The sequence below is a fragment of the Carcharhinus amblyrhynchos genome, chromosome 4 (genome assembly GCF_965287045.1).
Source record: "Carcharhinus amblyrhynchos chromosome 4, sCarAmb.v2.hapA, whole genome shotgun sequence".
Taxonomy (NCBI): domain Eukaryota; kingdom Metazoa; phylum Chordata; class Chondrichthyes; order Carcharhiniformes; family Carcharhinidae; genus Carcharhinus; species Carcharhinus amblyrhynchos.
Window position 1 is genome coordinate 51652516 of NC_137327.1, and position 17972 is coordinate 51670487.

The window sequence follows — 17972 nt, forward strand, 5'->3', positions numbered from 1 at the left end:
GACTCTGGCACTAACTGCCTAGTTCTCATGGACTGCCTGGCGGCCACCCATTCCCTTTCTGCCTCCGTACTCCATGTAACCATCCCTCTCAGCACTGCATCCATGTAGCTCCCAGACTGACAGATGTGTCACAGTGACTCCAGCTGTCAGCTGAGCCCTGAAACCCAGACTCAAGATTCTGCAGCTCATGACACTGCCTGCACATGTGGAAGTCTAGAACACCAGGAGCATCCAAGAATTTCCATATACTACAAGACACACATTCTACATAATTGAATGTCAAAGCTTCAATTTATTTCACTTCTGTTGACTTTATTTTATTTTGATTTACTTATACAACTTTATTTTATCTAACCTCAATTTAAATTTATTTCCTTGTTGCATGTATTTCTTATTTAAGTATGAGTAACACCTTATTTTAAAAAATGTATTTTTCTAATTCTCAGTTACTGAAAGATCCTCCCTAACAAGTGGGTTCTCACCAACCAATTAACTTTAGTTTCTTGTGTGATATTAGGTACTGACTGCCTGACTCTGTGTCCCCGTCTCACACACTCTGCTGGGTACTGACTGCCTGACTCTGTGTCCTCCTCTCAGACACTCTGCTGGGTACTGATTGCTTGATTCTGTGTCCTCCTCTCACACACTCCGCTGGGTACTGATTGCTTGATTCTGTGTCCTCCTCTCAGACACTCCGCTGGATACTGACTGCCTGACTCTGTGTCCTCCTCTCACACACTCTGCTGGGTACTGACTGCTTGATTCTGTGTCCTCCTCTCACACACTCCGCTGGGTACTGATTGCTTGATTCTGTGTCCTCCTCTCAGACACTCCGCTGGATACTGATTGCTTGATTCTGTGTCCTCCTCTCAGACACTCTGCTGGATACTGACTGCTTGATTCTGTGTCCTCCTCTCACACACTCCGCTGGGTACTGATTGCTTGATTCTGTGTCCTCCTCTCAGACACTCTGCTGGGTACTGACTGCTTGATTCTGTGTCCTCCTCTCAGACACTCTGCTGGATACTGACTGCTTGATTCTGTGTCCTCCTCTCACACACTCCGCTGGGTACTGATTGCTTGATTCTGTGTCCTCCTCTCAGACACTCTGCTGGGTACTGACTGCTTGATTCTGTGTCCTCCTCTCAGACACTCTGCTGGGTACTGACTGCTTGATTCTGTGTCCTCCTCTCACACACTCCGCTGGGTACTGATTGCTTGATTCTGTGTCCTCCTCTCAGACACTCTGCTGGGTACTGACTGCTTGATTCTGTGTCCTCCTCTCAGACACTCTGCTGGATACTGACTGCTTGATTCTGTGTCCTCCTCTCACACACTCCGCTGGGTACTGATTGCTTGATTCTGTGTCCTCCTCTCAGACACTCTGCTGGGTACTGACTGCTTGATTCTGTGTCCTCCTCTCAGACACTCTGCTGGGTACTGACTGCTTGATTCTGTGTCCTCCTCTCACACACTCTGCTGGATACTGACTGCCTGACTCTGTGTCCTCCTCTCACACACTCTGCTGGGTACTGATTGCTTGATTCTGTGTCCTCCTCTCACACACTCTGCTGGATACTGACTGCCTGACTCTGTGTCCTCCTCTCACACACTCTGCTGGGTACTGATTGCTTGATTCTGTGTCCTCCTCTCACACACTCTGCTGGATACTGACTGCCTGACTCTGTGTCCTCCTCTCACACACTCTGCTGGGTACTGACTGCTTGATTCTGTGTCCTCCTCTCACACACTCCGCTGGATACTGACTGCCTGACTCTGTGTCCTTCTCTCACACACCCTGCTAGCATAGCCAATTCTCTTCACATCCCAATGTAGTTTACTTTGTTCAGATTTAAGCCCTATTCTATCATATTATGATCAATTGCTCCCCGATATTCCTTTATGTACCAAGTAATAAGAACATAAGAACATAAGAAATAGGAGCAGGAGTAGGCCATCTAGCCCTTCGAGCCTGCCCCGCCATTCAATAAGATCATGGCTGATCTGTCGTGTCTCAGTTCCACATTCCCGCCCTCTCCCCATAACCCTTAATCCCCTCGCTTATCAAAAACCCATCAACCCGCGTCTTAAAAATATTTAGTGAGGCAGCCTCACAAATTAATTCTGTTTTATTGCATGATAACGGATTTCAATTGGCTTGTTCCCTGTTTCACTCCTTACGTGCTGATCAGAAAATGATCTTCAAGAGACTCCATGAATTTTTTCTCTACAATGTTACTGCAAATGTAATTTGCAAGTTCTACATGAAGATTCACGTTCTCCTTGATTACTTTTCTATGCTTGTTACATGCACCTTTCATTTCTAATTTATACTCAGCCTAATGTTATGGAGCTTATAGAGTCATAGGCTCAGAGAAACAGGCCCAACCTACCCATGCCGCCTTTTGTTTTAAACCCCTAAGCTAATCCCAATAGCCTGTATTCGTTCCATATCCCTCTATACCCATGTAACTGTCTAAATGCTTTTTAGAAGAGAAAATTGTACCCGCCTCTACTACTACGTCTGTATGAAAAAATTACCCCTCTGAACACTTTTGTATCCCTCCCCTCTTACCTTAAACCAATGCCCCCTAGTTTTAGACTTCCCTACCTTTGGGAAAAGAAATTGACTATCTAACTGATCTGTGCTCCTCGTTATTTTGTAGATCTCTTTAAGATCATTCCTTAGCCTTCTACGCTCCAGAGAAAAAAGTCCCAGTTTATCCAACCTCCCCTTACAACTCAAACCACCAAGTCCTGGTAGCATTCTAGTCAATCTTTTCTGCACTCTTTCTAGTTTAATAATATCCTTTCTATAATAGGCTGACCAGAACTGTACACAGTGTTCCAAGTGTGGCCTTACCAATGTCTTGTACAACTTCAACACAACATTCCAACTCCTATATTCAATGTTCTGACCAATGAAACCAAGCATGTTGAATGCCTTCTTCACCATTCTGTCCACCTGTGACTCTACTTTCAAGGAGCAATGAACATACACCCCGCGATCTCTTTGTTCTTTAACTTTCCCCAACACTCTACCATTAACTGAGTAAGTCCTGCCCTGGTTCAATCTACCAAAATGAATCACCTCACATCTATCTAAATTAAACTCCATCTGCCATTTGTCAGCCCACTGGCCCAATTGATCAAGATCCTGTTGCAATTTGAGATAACTTTCTTCACTGCCCACTATGACACCAATCTTTTAGTCATGTACAGACTTACTAACTATGCCTCCTATACTCTCATCCAAATCATTAATATAAATTATGAATAACAGTGGACCAAGCACTGATCTCTGTGGCACATCACTAGTCACAGGCCTCCAGTTTGAAAAACAACTCTCTACAACCACACTCTGGCTTCTGTCAAGAAGTCAACTTTGTATCCATTTAGATATCTCACCCTGAATCCCATGAGATTTAACCTTATGCAACAGCCTACCATGCGGTACCTTGTCAAAGGCCTTGCTAAAGTCAGGTAGACAATATCAGCTGCACTGTCCTCAACTACTTCTTGGTTACTCCTTCAAAAAACTCAATCAAATTTGTGAGATATGATTTTCCACTCACAAAGCCATGCTGACTGTCCCTAATCAGTCCTTATATCTCTAAATACCTGTAGGTCCTGTCTCTCAAAATACCTTCCAGCAACTTACCCAACACAGATGTGAGGCTAACTGGCCTGTAATTCCCAGGCTTTTCTCTGCAGCCCTTTTTAAACAAAGACACAACGTTTGCCACCCTCCAATCTTCAGGCACCTCACCCGTAACTATCGATGATTCAATATCTCTGCTGGGGGTTCCGCGATTTCCTCCCTAGACTCCCACAATGTCCTGGGATACACTTCATCAGGTCTGGAGATTTATCTACCTTGATGTGCTTTAAAACTTCCAGCATCTCTTTCTCTGTAAAACGTACACTCCTCAAGACATCGCTATTTATTTCCCCATGTTCCCTAACATCCATGTTTTTCTCAACAGTAAATACTGATGAGAAATATTAATTTAAGATCTCACCCATCTCTTGTGGATCTGCACATAGATGACCTTGTTGATCCTTAAGAGGTCCTACTCTGTCCCTTGTTACTCTTTTGCCTTTTATATATTTGTAGAAGCTTTTTGGGATTCTCCTTTGCCTTATCTGCCAAAACAATCCCCTTTCTGCCCTCCTGATTTCTCTCTTAACTCTACTCCTACACCCTCTATTCTCTTCAAGGGATTCGCTTGATCCCAGCTGCATATGCATGTCATGTGCCTCCCTCTTCTTCTTGACCAGGGCCTCAATATCGTGTGTCATTCAGGGTTCCCGATTTCTGTCAGCTTTGCCCTTTACTCTAAGAGGAATGTGCTTACTCTGAACTCTGGTTAAACACATTTTTGAAAGCCTCCCACTTACCAGATGTCCCTGTGCTTTCACACAAATTCCTCCAATTAACTTTTGAAAGTTCCTTCCTGATACCATCAAAATTGGCCTTGCCTCAATTTAGAATTTTAACTTTTCGGACAGACCTATCATTCTCCATAGTTATGTTCAAACTAATAGAATTATGGCCACTGGTCCCAAAGTGATCACTCATTGTCACTTCTGTCACCTGCCCTTCCTTATTTCCCAAGAAGAGGTCAAGTTTTGCCCCCTTTTTAGTTGGGCCATCCACATACTGAATGAGAAATTCCCCCTGAATATACTCAACAAATTTCTCTCCATCCAACCCTCTAATACTACGGCTGTCTCAAACAATGTTGGGAAAGTTAAAATCTCCTACTATTACCACCCTATTTTTCTTGAAGTTATCTCTAATCTCCTTACATATTTGCCCCTCAATTTCCCACCAGCTTTTTGGGGTCTACACTACAACCCTATTGAAGTGATGTCCCCCTTCTTATTTCTCAGTTCTACCCATACAGACTCAGTGGACGAACCCTCAGGTATATCCTCTCTCAGTACTGCCGTGATGTTTTCCCTAATCAAAAGTGCAACTCCCCCTCTTACCTCCTGTTCTATCTTTCCTATAACATCTGTACCCTGGAACATTGAACTGGCAGTCCTTATTGGGCAGAAAATTGGGCAGAGAAATGGCAGGTAAAATTTAATCCAGACAAATGCATGGTGATGCATTTTAGTAGATCCAATTTGGCTGGGAACTATAAAATAAATGGCAGAGCCATCCAGAAGTCTCACAGCACCAAGTTAAAATCCAACAGGATTATTTGGTAGCAAACGCTACAAGCTTTCAGAGCACTGCTCCTTTGTCCGGTGAGTGGGAATTCTGTCCACAGATAGGGGATATAAAGACACAAACTCGATTTACAGAATAACGATTGGAATGTGAGTCTTTACAGCTAACAAAGTCTTAAAGGTACAGACAATGTGAGTGGAGAGAGCGTTAAGCACAGGTCAAGGAGATGTTTATTGTCTCCAGACAGGACAGTTACTGAGATTTTGCAAGTCCAAGCAAGTCGTGGGGACTACAGATAGTGTCTATACATCTCTATACAGACAATACACATCTCTTTAACCTGTGCTTAACTCTCTCTCCACTCACATTGTCTGTACCTTTAAGACTTGATTAGCTGTAAAGACTCACACTCCAATCATTATTTTGTAAATTGAGTTTGTGTCTTTATATACCCTGTTTGTGAACAGAACTCCCACTTACCTGACAAAGAAGCAGCGCTCCGAAAGCTAGTGGCTAGTGCTACCAAATAAATCAGTTGGACTTTAACTTGACGTTGTGAGACTTCTTACTGTGTTTACCCCAATCCAATGCCGGCATCTCCACATCATAAGAACCATCAGGAACATAGACACACAGAGAGATCTGAGAGTACCGGTCCACAGATCCTTAAAAGTGGCAGCACAAGTGGAAAAAATGGTAAAGAAAGCATATGACATGCTTGCCTTCAGTGGAAGGGGCATTGAGTACAAAAGTTGGCAAATTATGCTACAGTTGCACACAATGTTGGTTAGGCCACATTAGGAATACTGTGTCCAATTTTGGTCACCACACTACCAGGAGGACGTAGAGGCTGTTGCCTGATATGGAGGACATTAGCTTTGAGGAGAGATTGAATAAACTGGGATTGTTCTCCCTGGAAAGACGGAGGCGGAGTGGCGACCTGATAGAAGTTTATAAAATTATGAGGGGTATGGATACGCTGAACAGTTGGAAGATTTTTCCCAGGGCAGAAATGACAATTACAAGAAGGCACAAGTTCAAGTTAAGGGGGAAAAGATTCAGTGGAGATGTGCAGGGGAAGGTTTTTATACAGAGGGTGGTGGGGGCCTGAAATGCACCAAGTGAGGTGGTTGAGACAGATATGTTAGTGACGTTTAAGACTTATTTGAACAAATGGGAATAGAGGGATATAAGCTAGAAAGGTCTAAATAGGACAATGTGATTGGTACAGGCGTGGAGGGCCGAGGGGCCTGTTTTTGCGCTGCACTGTTCTTTATTCTTATGAATTACTCCCATCGGTGTTTTCTTAGCTCCAAACAAATTGCTTCTATAAGTTGATTTTCCAAACAAACTTTCCACAGTCTTCATCCCATCCTTTATTATCGGGGTAACCATTTTCCATTTGTCTGTCTCATCTAAAAGTCAAATATCCTGGAACAGTTCATTCCCATCCTTGTCACTCTGGAAGCAGGCCACAATGAAAACCAGATCAAACACATTCATTTCAATCTTTGCTATTAATTCATCTATTTCGCTGTGAATGTTTTGCACATTTAAATATAATGCCTTTAGCTTTAATTTGTTTCTATTTCTCTGCAAGCTTCCCCAAGTCACTAACTGAACATCCTGATCCAATCTGCTTATTTTTAGCCAAATGGTTACTGAATATAACAGTCTATCATATTATGACCCATCTTGCCCAGAGATTCCTTTACAATTAGATTTTTAATTAACTCTGTTTCATTGCACAATACTAGATTTCAAATAATCTGCGTATTTTTATCCAAATCGTTACTCTCTTCCACAGCCTTGAAGATTCTTTTCCATTAGATTGGAAAATAGCAAATGTAACTCCTTTATTCAAAAAGAGATGGAGACAAAAAGCAAGACACTACAGGCCAGTTGAATTAATGTCTGTCACAGGGAAAATATTAGAAAGGCTGTTAAAGTTTATTTATTTGAAATTTATTTATTTAAAGTTTATTTATTGGTCACAAGTAGGCTTACATTAACACTGCAATAAAGTTACTGTGAAATTCCGCTAGTCGCCACAGTCTGGCTGCTGTTTGGGTCAAAGCATATCTTTCAGAATGTGGGAGGAAACCAGAGCACCTGGAGAAGCCCATGCAGACACAAGGAGAACGTGCAGACTCCACACAGACAGTGACTCAAGTTGGGAATCAAACTCGGGTCCCTGGCATTGTAAATCAGCACTGCTAACTACCATGCCACCCACTAAAGACATTCCAGTAGGACACTTAGAAAAATTCCAGGTAATCAGGCAGAATCAACATGGTTTTATGAAAGGGAAATCATGTTTAACCACATGGTGGAGTTCTTAGACAGTGGCACAATGGCTAGCGCTGCTGCCTCACAGCGCCAGAGACCCGGCTTTGATTCCTGGCTTGGGTCACTGTCTGTGTGGAGTTTGCATGTTCCTCCCTGTGTCTGCGTGGATTTCCTCCGAGTGTTCCGGTTTTCTCCCACAGTTCAAAGATGTGTGGATTAGGTGAATTAGCCATGGTAAATTGTACCTTAGTGTCAGGGGACTAGCTAGGGTAAATGCATAGAGCTATGGGCATAGAGCCTGGGTGGGACTCTGGTCGGTGCACACTCGATGGGCCCAATGGCTTCCTTTTGCATTGTATGATTCTATGATTCTATAAATAACACGTGCTGTGGATAAAGGGAAACTGGCAGATGTACTGTACTTACATTTCCAGAAGGCATTTGGTAAGGGGCCGGATTCTCCAACTTCCCCTGTAGTTGGGATTCTTTGGTCCTGCTGCAGTGCATGAGATTTGGCTGAGCATCAAATTCTCTGCTCTTGCTGCCAGCAGCGAAGCGGCATGATTTACTGGAGAACTCCAGTCAAGATGTAACATCAGAAGTTATTGCGGAAAGTAAAGGCTCATGTTGTAGGAGGTAACATAATGGCAAGGATAGAATATTGGCTAGCTAACTAGAAACAGAGAGTATGTATAAATGTTGTTTTCTGTAGTTGGCAAGCTGCAATAAATGACAGTCTGGGGCCTCAGCCTTTTACAATTTATATAAATGACTTGCATGTTGGCAGGAAGAATTAAGAATATATTTTCTAAATGATGAGCAATTGCAGAGGTTTGGGAAGCAGAGAGATCTAGGTGTCCTACAGCATGAATCACAAAAGGTTAATATGCAGGTACAGCAAGTAATTAGGAAAGCTAATAGTAGTTTAACATTTATTGCAATGGGAATTGAATACAAATGTAGAGAGTCTATGTTTCAGTCATACAGGTGAGACAACATCTGGAGTCAGTGTGTCCAGTACTGGTCTTCTTATTTAAGAAATCCATTGGTGGCAGTTCAGGGAAGCTTTACTAGACTACTACCAGGAATGCGTGGGTTATCTTATGAGAAAAGGTTGCTTCCAGATGTGTTTTTACACTGCAAACCCTGACATGTCACCATCAGCCATGCAGTTAATCTTCTAATTGGTTTATCCCTGTACAAGCTTGCTCAGGACTCAGGAAGCAATCCATATTGTTACAAGTTGATGGCTAGAAACTTGCCAAGGCTCCTTCAGCAGCATCTCCCAAATCTGTGACCTTTACTGCCGAGAGGGACAAGGGCAGCAGATGAATGGGAACATCATCACATGCAAGTTCCACTCTAAGCCATACATCATCCTAACTTAGAACCATATTGTCATACCATCAGCATCCTAGGATCAAAGTCCTATGGCTCCCACCTTAGCAGAGCTGTGGGTGTACCTACACCAGATTGCAATGGTTCTAGAAGTTGGCTGAAGGGCAATTTAGGATCAGCAATTAATGCTGGCCTTGCCAGTGACAATCACATCCAATAAAAGTAATTTTAAAAACTAATATAAATGTTAAAAACTCCACCAGCTGGAGCATGGGTCCTCAAGGTTTCCAGAAGCTTCCCGTTGTTGTACACAGGGAGACAGTGCATTATGGGAATTGTAGGTTCTGTTACACTATTCTGGAACTATGACACTACAAGAGCACTGTGACAACCCCAACACATGACACCAGGTGCCAAATTTCAGGAATTCTGACACCGGTGGGGAACTTTCCTGTGTCCAAAGAGAGATGCATATTCAGCAATGTTGGTGTCATGCTGCTTCTATATAACAGTAGCTACAAATGTGGCAAAATAATCAAAAATATATCATTTTTTCACCAATGACAAATGATCATACAATGAGTTACTGATCATTTTAGGAAGACATGCGTAATAACCAATGTTAGACGTGCCTGTCTAACCAATGTTTACTGGAGTGGGTCTGAATTAATAAAGATGAATCCGTTGGATACTACTGCAAGCACGGGGCATTTTGGAATGGTGTGCTTTCCTATATTCTTCAAATACATTCATTCATTTTACCATTTTTATTAGGCCTGCACTCCAGCATTGTAAACAAATTATTCGTTTGCTGAAATGATCATAATCATAGTTCAAATATATTCTCATTTCAATGATTGTAAGTGTGTCATGACTCATGATTACTTGTTTAATTTGTATTATCATCACAAGGCCCTGCCCCTTCCTCTTATCATTTACATATATTAAAAAAAAGAATGATCTAACTATCAGTGAACACATTTGAGATGGGAAGGTAGGCTGTTGACTGGGCAGTTGGAGGCAGAGGATTATGTGATTAAACCTGCAGGAATGTCACTAAGCAGAGTGCACAAACCTCAGATAATGCTACAACACAATGGAATCAATCTTGGCTTAACTGGTAGCGTAAATCATGCAATGTCAGCTTGTTTTTAAAGGAAAACAGAACAAGTGTTTCCCGGATACCCAAGCCCGCATTATTGTTCGTTTAACATTATTGTCAATAGTCAAGATGACTTCCAATGGCTTCAGAAAAGACAACACCACGGCAGTATGAGGTTGTCAGAGTGAAGAACAATTTGCTTTTGCAATGGTGTGAACAGAGAAATTATTCTAAATTAAGAAGGTGGAAGAAACAAGTAAACTGCTCACATCTAAAATATTAACCAAAAATTCATTGAAGAGCAAAATAAAATTATGATGAAAATTACTGGGAATTGGAGGTTTTAGGGAAAAAAGAACAATTTTTAAATTATTTGTATCTTTTCCATAAAATCCCCACAGTTCGGAAGAAGGCTATTTGGCTAATCGAGTTTACATAAACTTTCCGAAAAAGTATCTTACCCAGGCTCATGTCCCCCTCCCCCCACCTTACCACCATAATCCCTTGCATTTACCATGGCCAATCCCTCTAACCTGGACATCCTGGGACACTAAGTATGGCTAATCCACCTAATCCCACATCTTTGTACTATGGGGGAAAACCTGAGCACCTGGAGCAAACCCATGCAGCCTGGGGAGAAAGTGCAAATTCAACACAGTCACCCGAGACTGGAACTGAACTCAAATCCCTGGTGCTATGAGGCAGCAGTGCTAACCACTGTGCCACTGTGGCTCACTTCCAAAAAAGGTAGGTAAATATTAAGCTTACAAAACAGCATCAGTAAGAAATGGGATATTTTCATCACAAATGATAGAAGAATGAATAAAATCACAGATTCTTCCTGTGATTCTTCTATGAATAACATTAATCACACAATTCAGTACTGAGCCACATAAAGAGATGGATGCAAAGTAATCGAGGGGAGCCTTCAATGTGGAGGCAGCCTCTCAGCAACTTTTAAAATATCTGTAAATGTAATTGGTTCCTGCAGTAGGGTTAAGTTTGCGGGTGTGTGTGCCTACATGTGTGTGTGTGCTTGTGTGTGTGTGTGCTCGTGTGTGTGTCTGCATGTGTGCATGTGCCTGCATATATGCGTATTTGTGCACAGTTCCATATGTACCTGTGTGTGTGTGTGTGTGTGTCTCCAGACCTACAGATCCATCTCCAACCCCCAGCCCAGTCTTCCGCTGGGTGTTCACCACCAGAGATTTAAACTATCTGCTGCTGCTTCAGGGAAAAGATGCTGGATTGGAGTACTGGAGTAAGATGACTCTTAACAAGTCTAATCATCTATACCCACATCACGGAGGTAGCTGGCCCTGCTTGCCTGAACCCACCTCCTCTAAAATGGCAAGTGCTGGGAATGGCACTGGGACACTGGCATGCTGGCCAGCACTGTTCCATTCAGGCTAAGTCTGCCTTTGTTGTCATCTTTAATGGGCTCTGGGCATTCTCGAGGATGCTCCAGGCTGACCCCCAACATTTTAATCATTTATGTGCTCTCAAAAATCAACATTTTGAGATGGTATTGAAGGAAAAATGATCAGCTTGCTGCTCTGACATTCTGAATTTAAGTGATCACCATCTTCCTTCCCCACATCCTGACCGAATTCAATAGAGAACAAACGTCCCTCTTCGCCTCAGGCCCAAGTCCCTAAAACAATAGAGCCTGAGTTGGCAAGCTTTATTGTGTAGTGTGCTCTGATATCTGCTCACCACAGCACAGAGTGCTGAATGAATTGGGTCATCAGATCTTACTCAGCATTCTGAACCTATTCACTCAGCGTTCACATGGTAACAGGTCACCTGATCATTCAGAACCGGGCCTGGATGGTGAATGGGGATCAGTCACACTCCGCTGCCCTCAGTACTTACAGTTTTCTCTTCAACCCAATACTGTTGTGGTTTGATTGGAGCTGGCTGAGCAGGAACTGAATCAGCTGTTAACAGAGATCAGAGGCAGGTGTTAGCGCAGTGAGTCAGCATATCATTACAGGGCAGGTCACTCACCAACAGCATGTCATTTTCCCAATCTCGCGTTAATCATTGAGGCAAAAGTGATGTCAATTGTACAGATTCAGCCTCAAACCACACAAGCTCAATCATTACTGGCAACTCCCCACCTCCTAACCACACTACACTGTTCTCAAATTAATTCTTCTCTCTCCCCTCAAAATACACACCCATGTCTGAACTACCCCTCTCAATCACTTACTTTGCAACCATACATCTACCTCCATCCCTCAAATAATCCCTCAATCACCTCTCTCCCCAACTATACATCTACCTCGCCCCTCAAATAATCTCTCAATTGCCTCTATCCTCAAGCACAAATGCAGTCCTCTCATTGGTCCCTGTGGACAGGGATTATTTGACAGTTTAAATGGCAGGGAACTATGAGGCTTTTCCAAAGTCACAGTGAAGATTGAGCTTGCGGACATGTCTCGCAGGGAGGGAAGGATTCACCTCCTTCTGTATGGAAGCCGTTAGCTCCTTTTTAATCCTTCCCCTGATAGCTGAGAGCTGCAGGTTAGATACAAGGGTGTCACCAGCCCAGTGTGTCAGCTGATCTTCAATTAAGCATTGAGAATGTGCAAAGGCCGACAGGATTTTCTCATTGCTCGTGTGTGAGTTGTTGGGGCATAAAAATGGAATGTTAAAAAACTTGATAATGCTGAATTTTTTCAGTCACTTGTGCAATTTTCAGGCTGCACAAGAAGAACTACAGGTCATAGAGTCTTACAGATTGGAACATGGAACCAACATGGATACAGCATGGAACCAGGCCCTTTGGTCCAACTTGTCCATGCTGCCCTTTTTTTAAAACCCCAAAGCTAATCCCAATTGCCCGCATTTGGCCCATGTCCATCTATACCCATCATATTCATGTAACTATCTAAATGCTTTTTAAAAGATAAAATTGTACCCGCCTCTACTACTACGTCTGGCAGCTTGTTCCAGACACTAATCACCCTGTGTGAAAAAACTGCTCCTATGGACCCTTTTGTATCTCTCCCCTCTCACCTTAAACCCATGCCCTCTAGTTCTACACTCCCCTACCTTTGGGAAAAGATATTGACTATCTACCTTGGCGATGCCCCTCATTATTGTACAGACCTCTCTCAGCCTCCCATGCTCCGGAGAAAAAAGTCCCAGTACATTCAGCCTCTCCTTATAACTCAATCCATCAAGCCCCGGTAGTATCCCAGTAAATCTTTTCTGCACTTTTCTAGTTTAATAATATCCTTTCTATAATAGGGTGACCAGAATTGCACACAGTATTCCAAGTGTGGCCTTACCAATGTCTTGTACAACTTCAACAAGACGTCCCAACTCCTGTATTCAATGTTCTAACCAATGAAACCAAGCATGCTGAATGTCTTCTTCACCACTCTGTCCACCTGTGACTCCACTTTCAAGAAGCTATGAACATGTACTCCTAGATCTCTTTGTTCTGTAACTCTCCACAACGTCCTACCATTAACGGAGTAAGTCCTGCCCTGGTTCAATCTACCAAAATGCATTACCTCGCATTTGTCTAAATTAAACTCCATCTGCCATTCGTCAGCCCACTGGCCCAATTGATCAAGATCCTGTTGCAATCTGAGATAACTTTCTTCACTGTCCACTATGCCACCAACCTTGGTGTCATCTACAAAATTACTAACCATGCCTCCGATATTCTCAGCCAAATCATTAATACTGTCTGCTCCAAAGAGACAGAGAAAAGGAAGTCAAAGGAAAGGACAGCTGGCGTGCTGTGTGTTGTTCTGGTTGCCACACTACTGGAAGGATGTGATTGCATAGAGTACAGAGGAGATTCATCAGGATGCTGCCTGAGATAGAGCATTTCAGCCAAGAAGAGAGGTTGGATAAGCTTACGTTGTTTTCCTTAGAGCAGAGAAGGCTCAGGGTGGCCTGATTAAGGTGTACAAAATTATAAAAGACATAGATTGGGTAGCTAGGAAGAATATTTTCCCCTTAGTAGAGGGGGCCAATAACCAGGGGGCATAGATTTAAGGTAAGGAGCAAGAAATTTAGAAGGAATTTGAAGTAAATCTTTTTCTCTCAGAGAATGGTGGAAATCTGGAACTCACTGCCTGAAAGGGTGATAGAAGTGGGAACCCTCACAACATTTAAGAAACATTTAAATGAACACTTGAAACACCATTGCATACAAGGCTGTGGACCAAGGATTTGAAAACGGGATTGTAATAAATAAGTGCTTGATGGCTAGCACAGACACAATGTGCCAAAGGGCCTCTTTTTGTGCGGTAAAACTTAATTGTCGGAATTTTACCAGCCACCTGCCACAGGAATCAGAGCGGGCGAGGGGCAGACCATAGAAAGGTCCATCGACCTCGGGCGAGATTTTACAGTCTCAGGATGAGCAAGGCCGTAAAATCCCACCCTATGACAATGATTACTTTTCTGTATCTCCCCGTGTCTGATTTTGAAGATAAGTTTCCAAGGACATGGGAGCAGGTGTCCCACAAATTCTCCCAGTCCTATATAATGCAGCAGAAAGGAGACCAAAAATCAAGAGCTCTTTCTGAAAGAGTTTAGCAGAGACTGAACCCTGAACAGAGACACTTACCTTGTTAATCACCTTCTGCTGCTGGGTATGTTTCTGTCGAAGAGACACAACCTCTCGCCATAGAACCTCATTCTGACTGAAGAAAAAAAAGTGTTAAACAGGTGCCATGGTAAAAGATTGAAAAGGAAACTTTGAATAAGGTCCTCACAGCATGTACTATCAGCTATTGTATAACAATATAAATAGCACAATAACTAATATACTAAGTATCTCTTGACATCCAGTCCAAGCCTGTAGTGGGCTGCAGTTCATTTCCAAATTGTCCCATTTCTTTTTTTGGGAGCAATTGGGAGGGAGGAAGTGAATTTTGAGCTCATCGAGCATGTTCCTGTTTTTACGCTCATTGTCACACCAGGCTCTCCAAATGGATTTGTTGCCAAGAGGTAGCTCTCATTACAATGTCCATGTTTTATTTTATTCATTGGTGGACATGGGTGAAGTTGGTTGGGCCAGCATTTATTACCCATCATTAATTCCCTTGAACAAAATGATTTGCTCGGCCATTTCAGAGGGTCGTTCAGACGGCAGATTTTCTTCCCTAAAGGCCATTAGTGAACCAGATGGGTTTTTCTGACAATTGACAATGGTTTCATGGTCATCTGTAGATTCTAAATTCCAGAGTTTTTCGATTGAATTCAAATTCCACCATCTGCCATGGTGGGATTCGAACCCAGGTCCCTGGAACATTAGCTGAGTATCTTGATTAATAATCTAGTGATAAAGACCACTTGGCCATTGCCTCCCCGTATAGAATTTTATATGTATAGAATTTTAATTCTGACCTCAAAGGAGCAACCTCTGTGACCTCAAATACATCTATTTTCTAATCATTACTTTTATTGGCTTTTCAATTTAGTTCCAATTCTGTTTGATTGATGACATGGAATCACATTCACTTGGGAGTGGATTACAATTGCCCCAAACATTATACGTCAGAACATGATGATAGGAAGGTTCAAACCAAAGACCCAAAGTTAGAGGCTGGGATTTTCCAGCCCCAATGTAGTGGAACGTCCAGCCCAAATTCTATCAACTTTTGATGGGACTGGGAAATCCCAGTAGTGAATAGGGCTGGAAAATCCTACCCATAGGTACCATCCACTCCTCCAATGGTTGGATTCAACCAGATTTTATTCAATTCTGCTACCATCTGTCTGAACTCAGGTCAAGTCCAAAGCTCTGTAGAAGGATACTGACTGTTTCATGTCCTTCAACCGGCAGTCCATGCTCTCCTGATGACCTCGCATCAGCTGCATGTCATACAGCAGCTTGCTGACATCTTCCTGACGCACTTTCGTCTCTTCACTCTTCACAACTGACACCTAGGGATAGAGGAAATGGAGATGGAGTTGAGGAGATTGTATTGAACCGAGGATTGGCAGACATTCAAAGCACGAGAGCTGACAGCAACCCTTAGACAAAGAACATCCCCATGTGGAACAACGCTGATCAATTTATGTTCTTCATTCCAAACACCAAAAAAAATTCCATCTTTTCTCTGCAAATTCTATCATTTTTAAATAAGCTAAATCTTCCTCAGGATTGTACAAATTGAAATCTGTGCATTTTAAATATGGGAATGCTCATTATGTTTGTCCTTATCCTCATCTCACACGATACCTTGCCCAGAGTGCTATGTCTCAAATAACACTTTCCCCAGAGTGCTACATTTCATACACTTTCCCCAGAGCACTGTATCTCACACTTTTCCCAGAGCATTACATCTCACACACTTTTTTCACAGCACTACCTCCAACACACTTTCCCCAGAATGCTACATCTCACACAGTTTCCCCAGTGTCTACATCTCACACAACACTTTTCCCAGTGTGTTGCATTTCACACACTTTCCCCAGAGTGTACATCTCACACACTTTCCCCAGAGCGCTACATCTCACAAACTTTTCACAGGGTACTTAATTTAACACCACACTTTCCCCAGAGTGTACATCTCACGCAATTTTTCCAGAGTGCTGCATCTCAGACAACACATTTCCCAGAGCACTACATCACAAGTACTTTCCCAACAGACCAATATAGCAAACACACTTCCTCAAGTGCTACATCGCACAGACTTTCCCTAGAGTGCTACATCTCACACACTTTCCCCAGAGTACTTCATCTCACACAATTTCCCCAGAGTACATCATCTCACACAATTTCCCCAGAGTGCTACATCTGACACAACACTTTCCCCAGAGTGCTAAATGTCACACATTTTCCCCAGAGCACTAAATCACAAATACTTTCCCCATAGCACAACATCTCACACAGTTTAACCACAGCACTACATCACACAGACTTCCCCCAGAGTGCCAGATCTCACACACTTTTCCCAAAGTGCTACATCTCACACACTTCCCCCAGAGTGCCAGGTCTCACACACTTTTCCCAGAGTGCTACACCTCACACACTTTCCCAGAGTGCTACATCTCACACACTTTCCCCAGTGTGCTACACCTCACACACTTTCCCCAGTGTGCTACACCTCACACACTTTCCCCAGAGTGCTACATCTCACACACTTTCCCCGGTGTGCTACACCTCACACACTTTCCCCAGTGTGCTACACCTCACACACTTTCCCCGGTGTGCTACACCTCACACACTTTCCCCAGTGTGCTACACCTCACACACTTTCCCCAGAGTGCTACATCTCACACACTTTCCCCGGTGTGCTACACCTCACAAACTTTCCCCAGAGTGCTACATCTCACACACTTTCCCCAGAGTGCTACACCTCACACACTTCCCCCAGAGTGCCAGATCTCACACACTTTTCCCAGTGTGCTACACCTCACACACTTTCCCAGAGTGCTACATCTCACACACTTTCCCCAGTGTGCTACACCTCACACACTTTCCCCAGAGTGCTACATCTCACACACTTTCCCCAGTGTGCTACATCTCACACACTTTCCCCAGAGTGCTACATCTCACACACTTTCCCCAGTGTGCTACACCTCACACACTTTCCCCAGAGTGCTACATCTCACACACTTTCCCCAGAGTGCTACATCTCACACACTTTCCCCAGAGTGCTACATCTCACACACTTTCCCCAGAGTGCTACACCTCACACACTTTCCCCAGAGTGCTACATCTCACACACTTTCCCCAGAGTGCTACACCTCACACACTTTTCCCAGAGTGCTACACCTCACACACTTTCCCAGAGTGCTACACCTCACACACTTTTCCCAGAGTGCTACACCTCACACACTTTCCCCAGAGTGCTACACCTCACACACTTTCCCCAGTGTGCTACATCTCACACACTTTCCCCAGAGTGCTACACCTCACACACTTTTCCCAGAGTGCTACACCTCACACACTTTCCCCAGAGTGCTACATCTCACACACTTTCCCAGTGTGCTACATCTCACACACTTTCCCCAGTGTGCTACACCTCACACACTTTCCCCAGAGTGCTACACCTCACACACTTTCCCCAGTGTGCTACA

General features: G+C 43.3%; 1 protein-coding gene across 1 annotated transcript in view; it reads right to left on the reverse strand.

Moving 5' to 3' along the window:
• hsf4 (heat shock transcription factor 4) overlaps positions 1-17972 on the reverse strand; it is a 97191-nt gene that overhangs the window by 42806 nt on the left and 36413 nt on the right. The window contains exons 4-6 of the mRNA XM_080187136.1: positions 15706-15830; positions 14509-14584; positions 11787-11851 (exon numbers count right to left, since the gene is read on the reverse strand). Of these exons, the coding sequence (XP_080043262.1) occupies positions 11787-11851; positions 14509-14584; positions 15706-15830 (266 nt within the window). The remainder of the gene's footprint in view (positions 1-11786; positions 11852-14508; positions 14585-15705; positions 15831-17972) is intronic.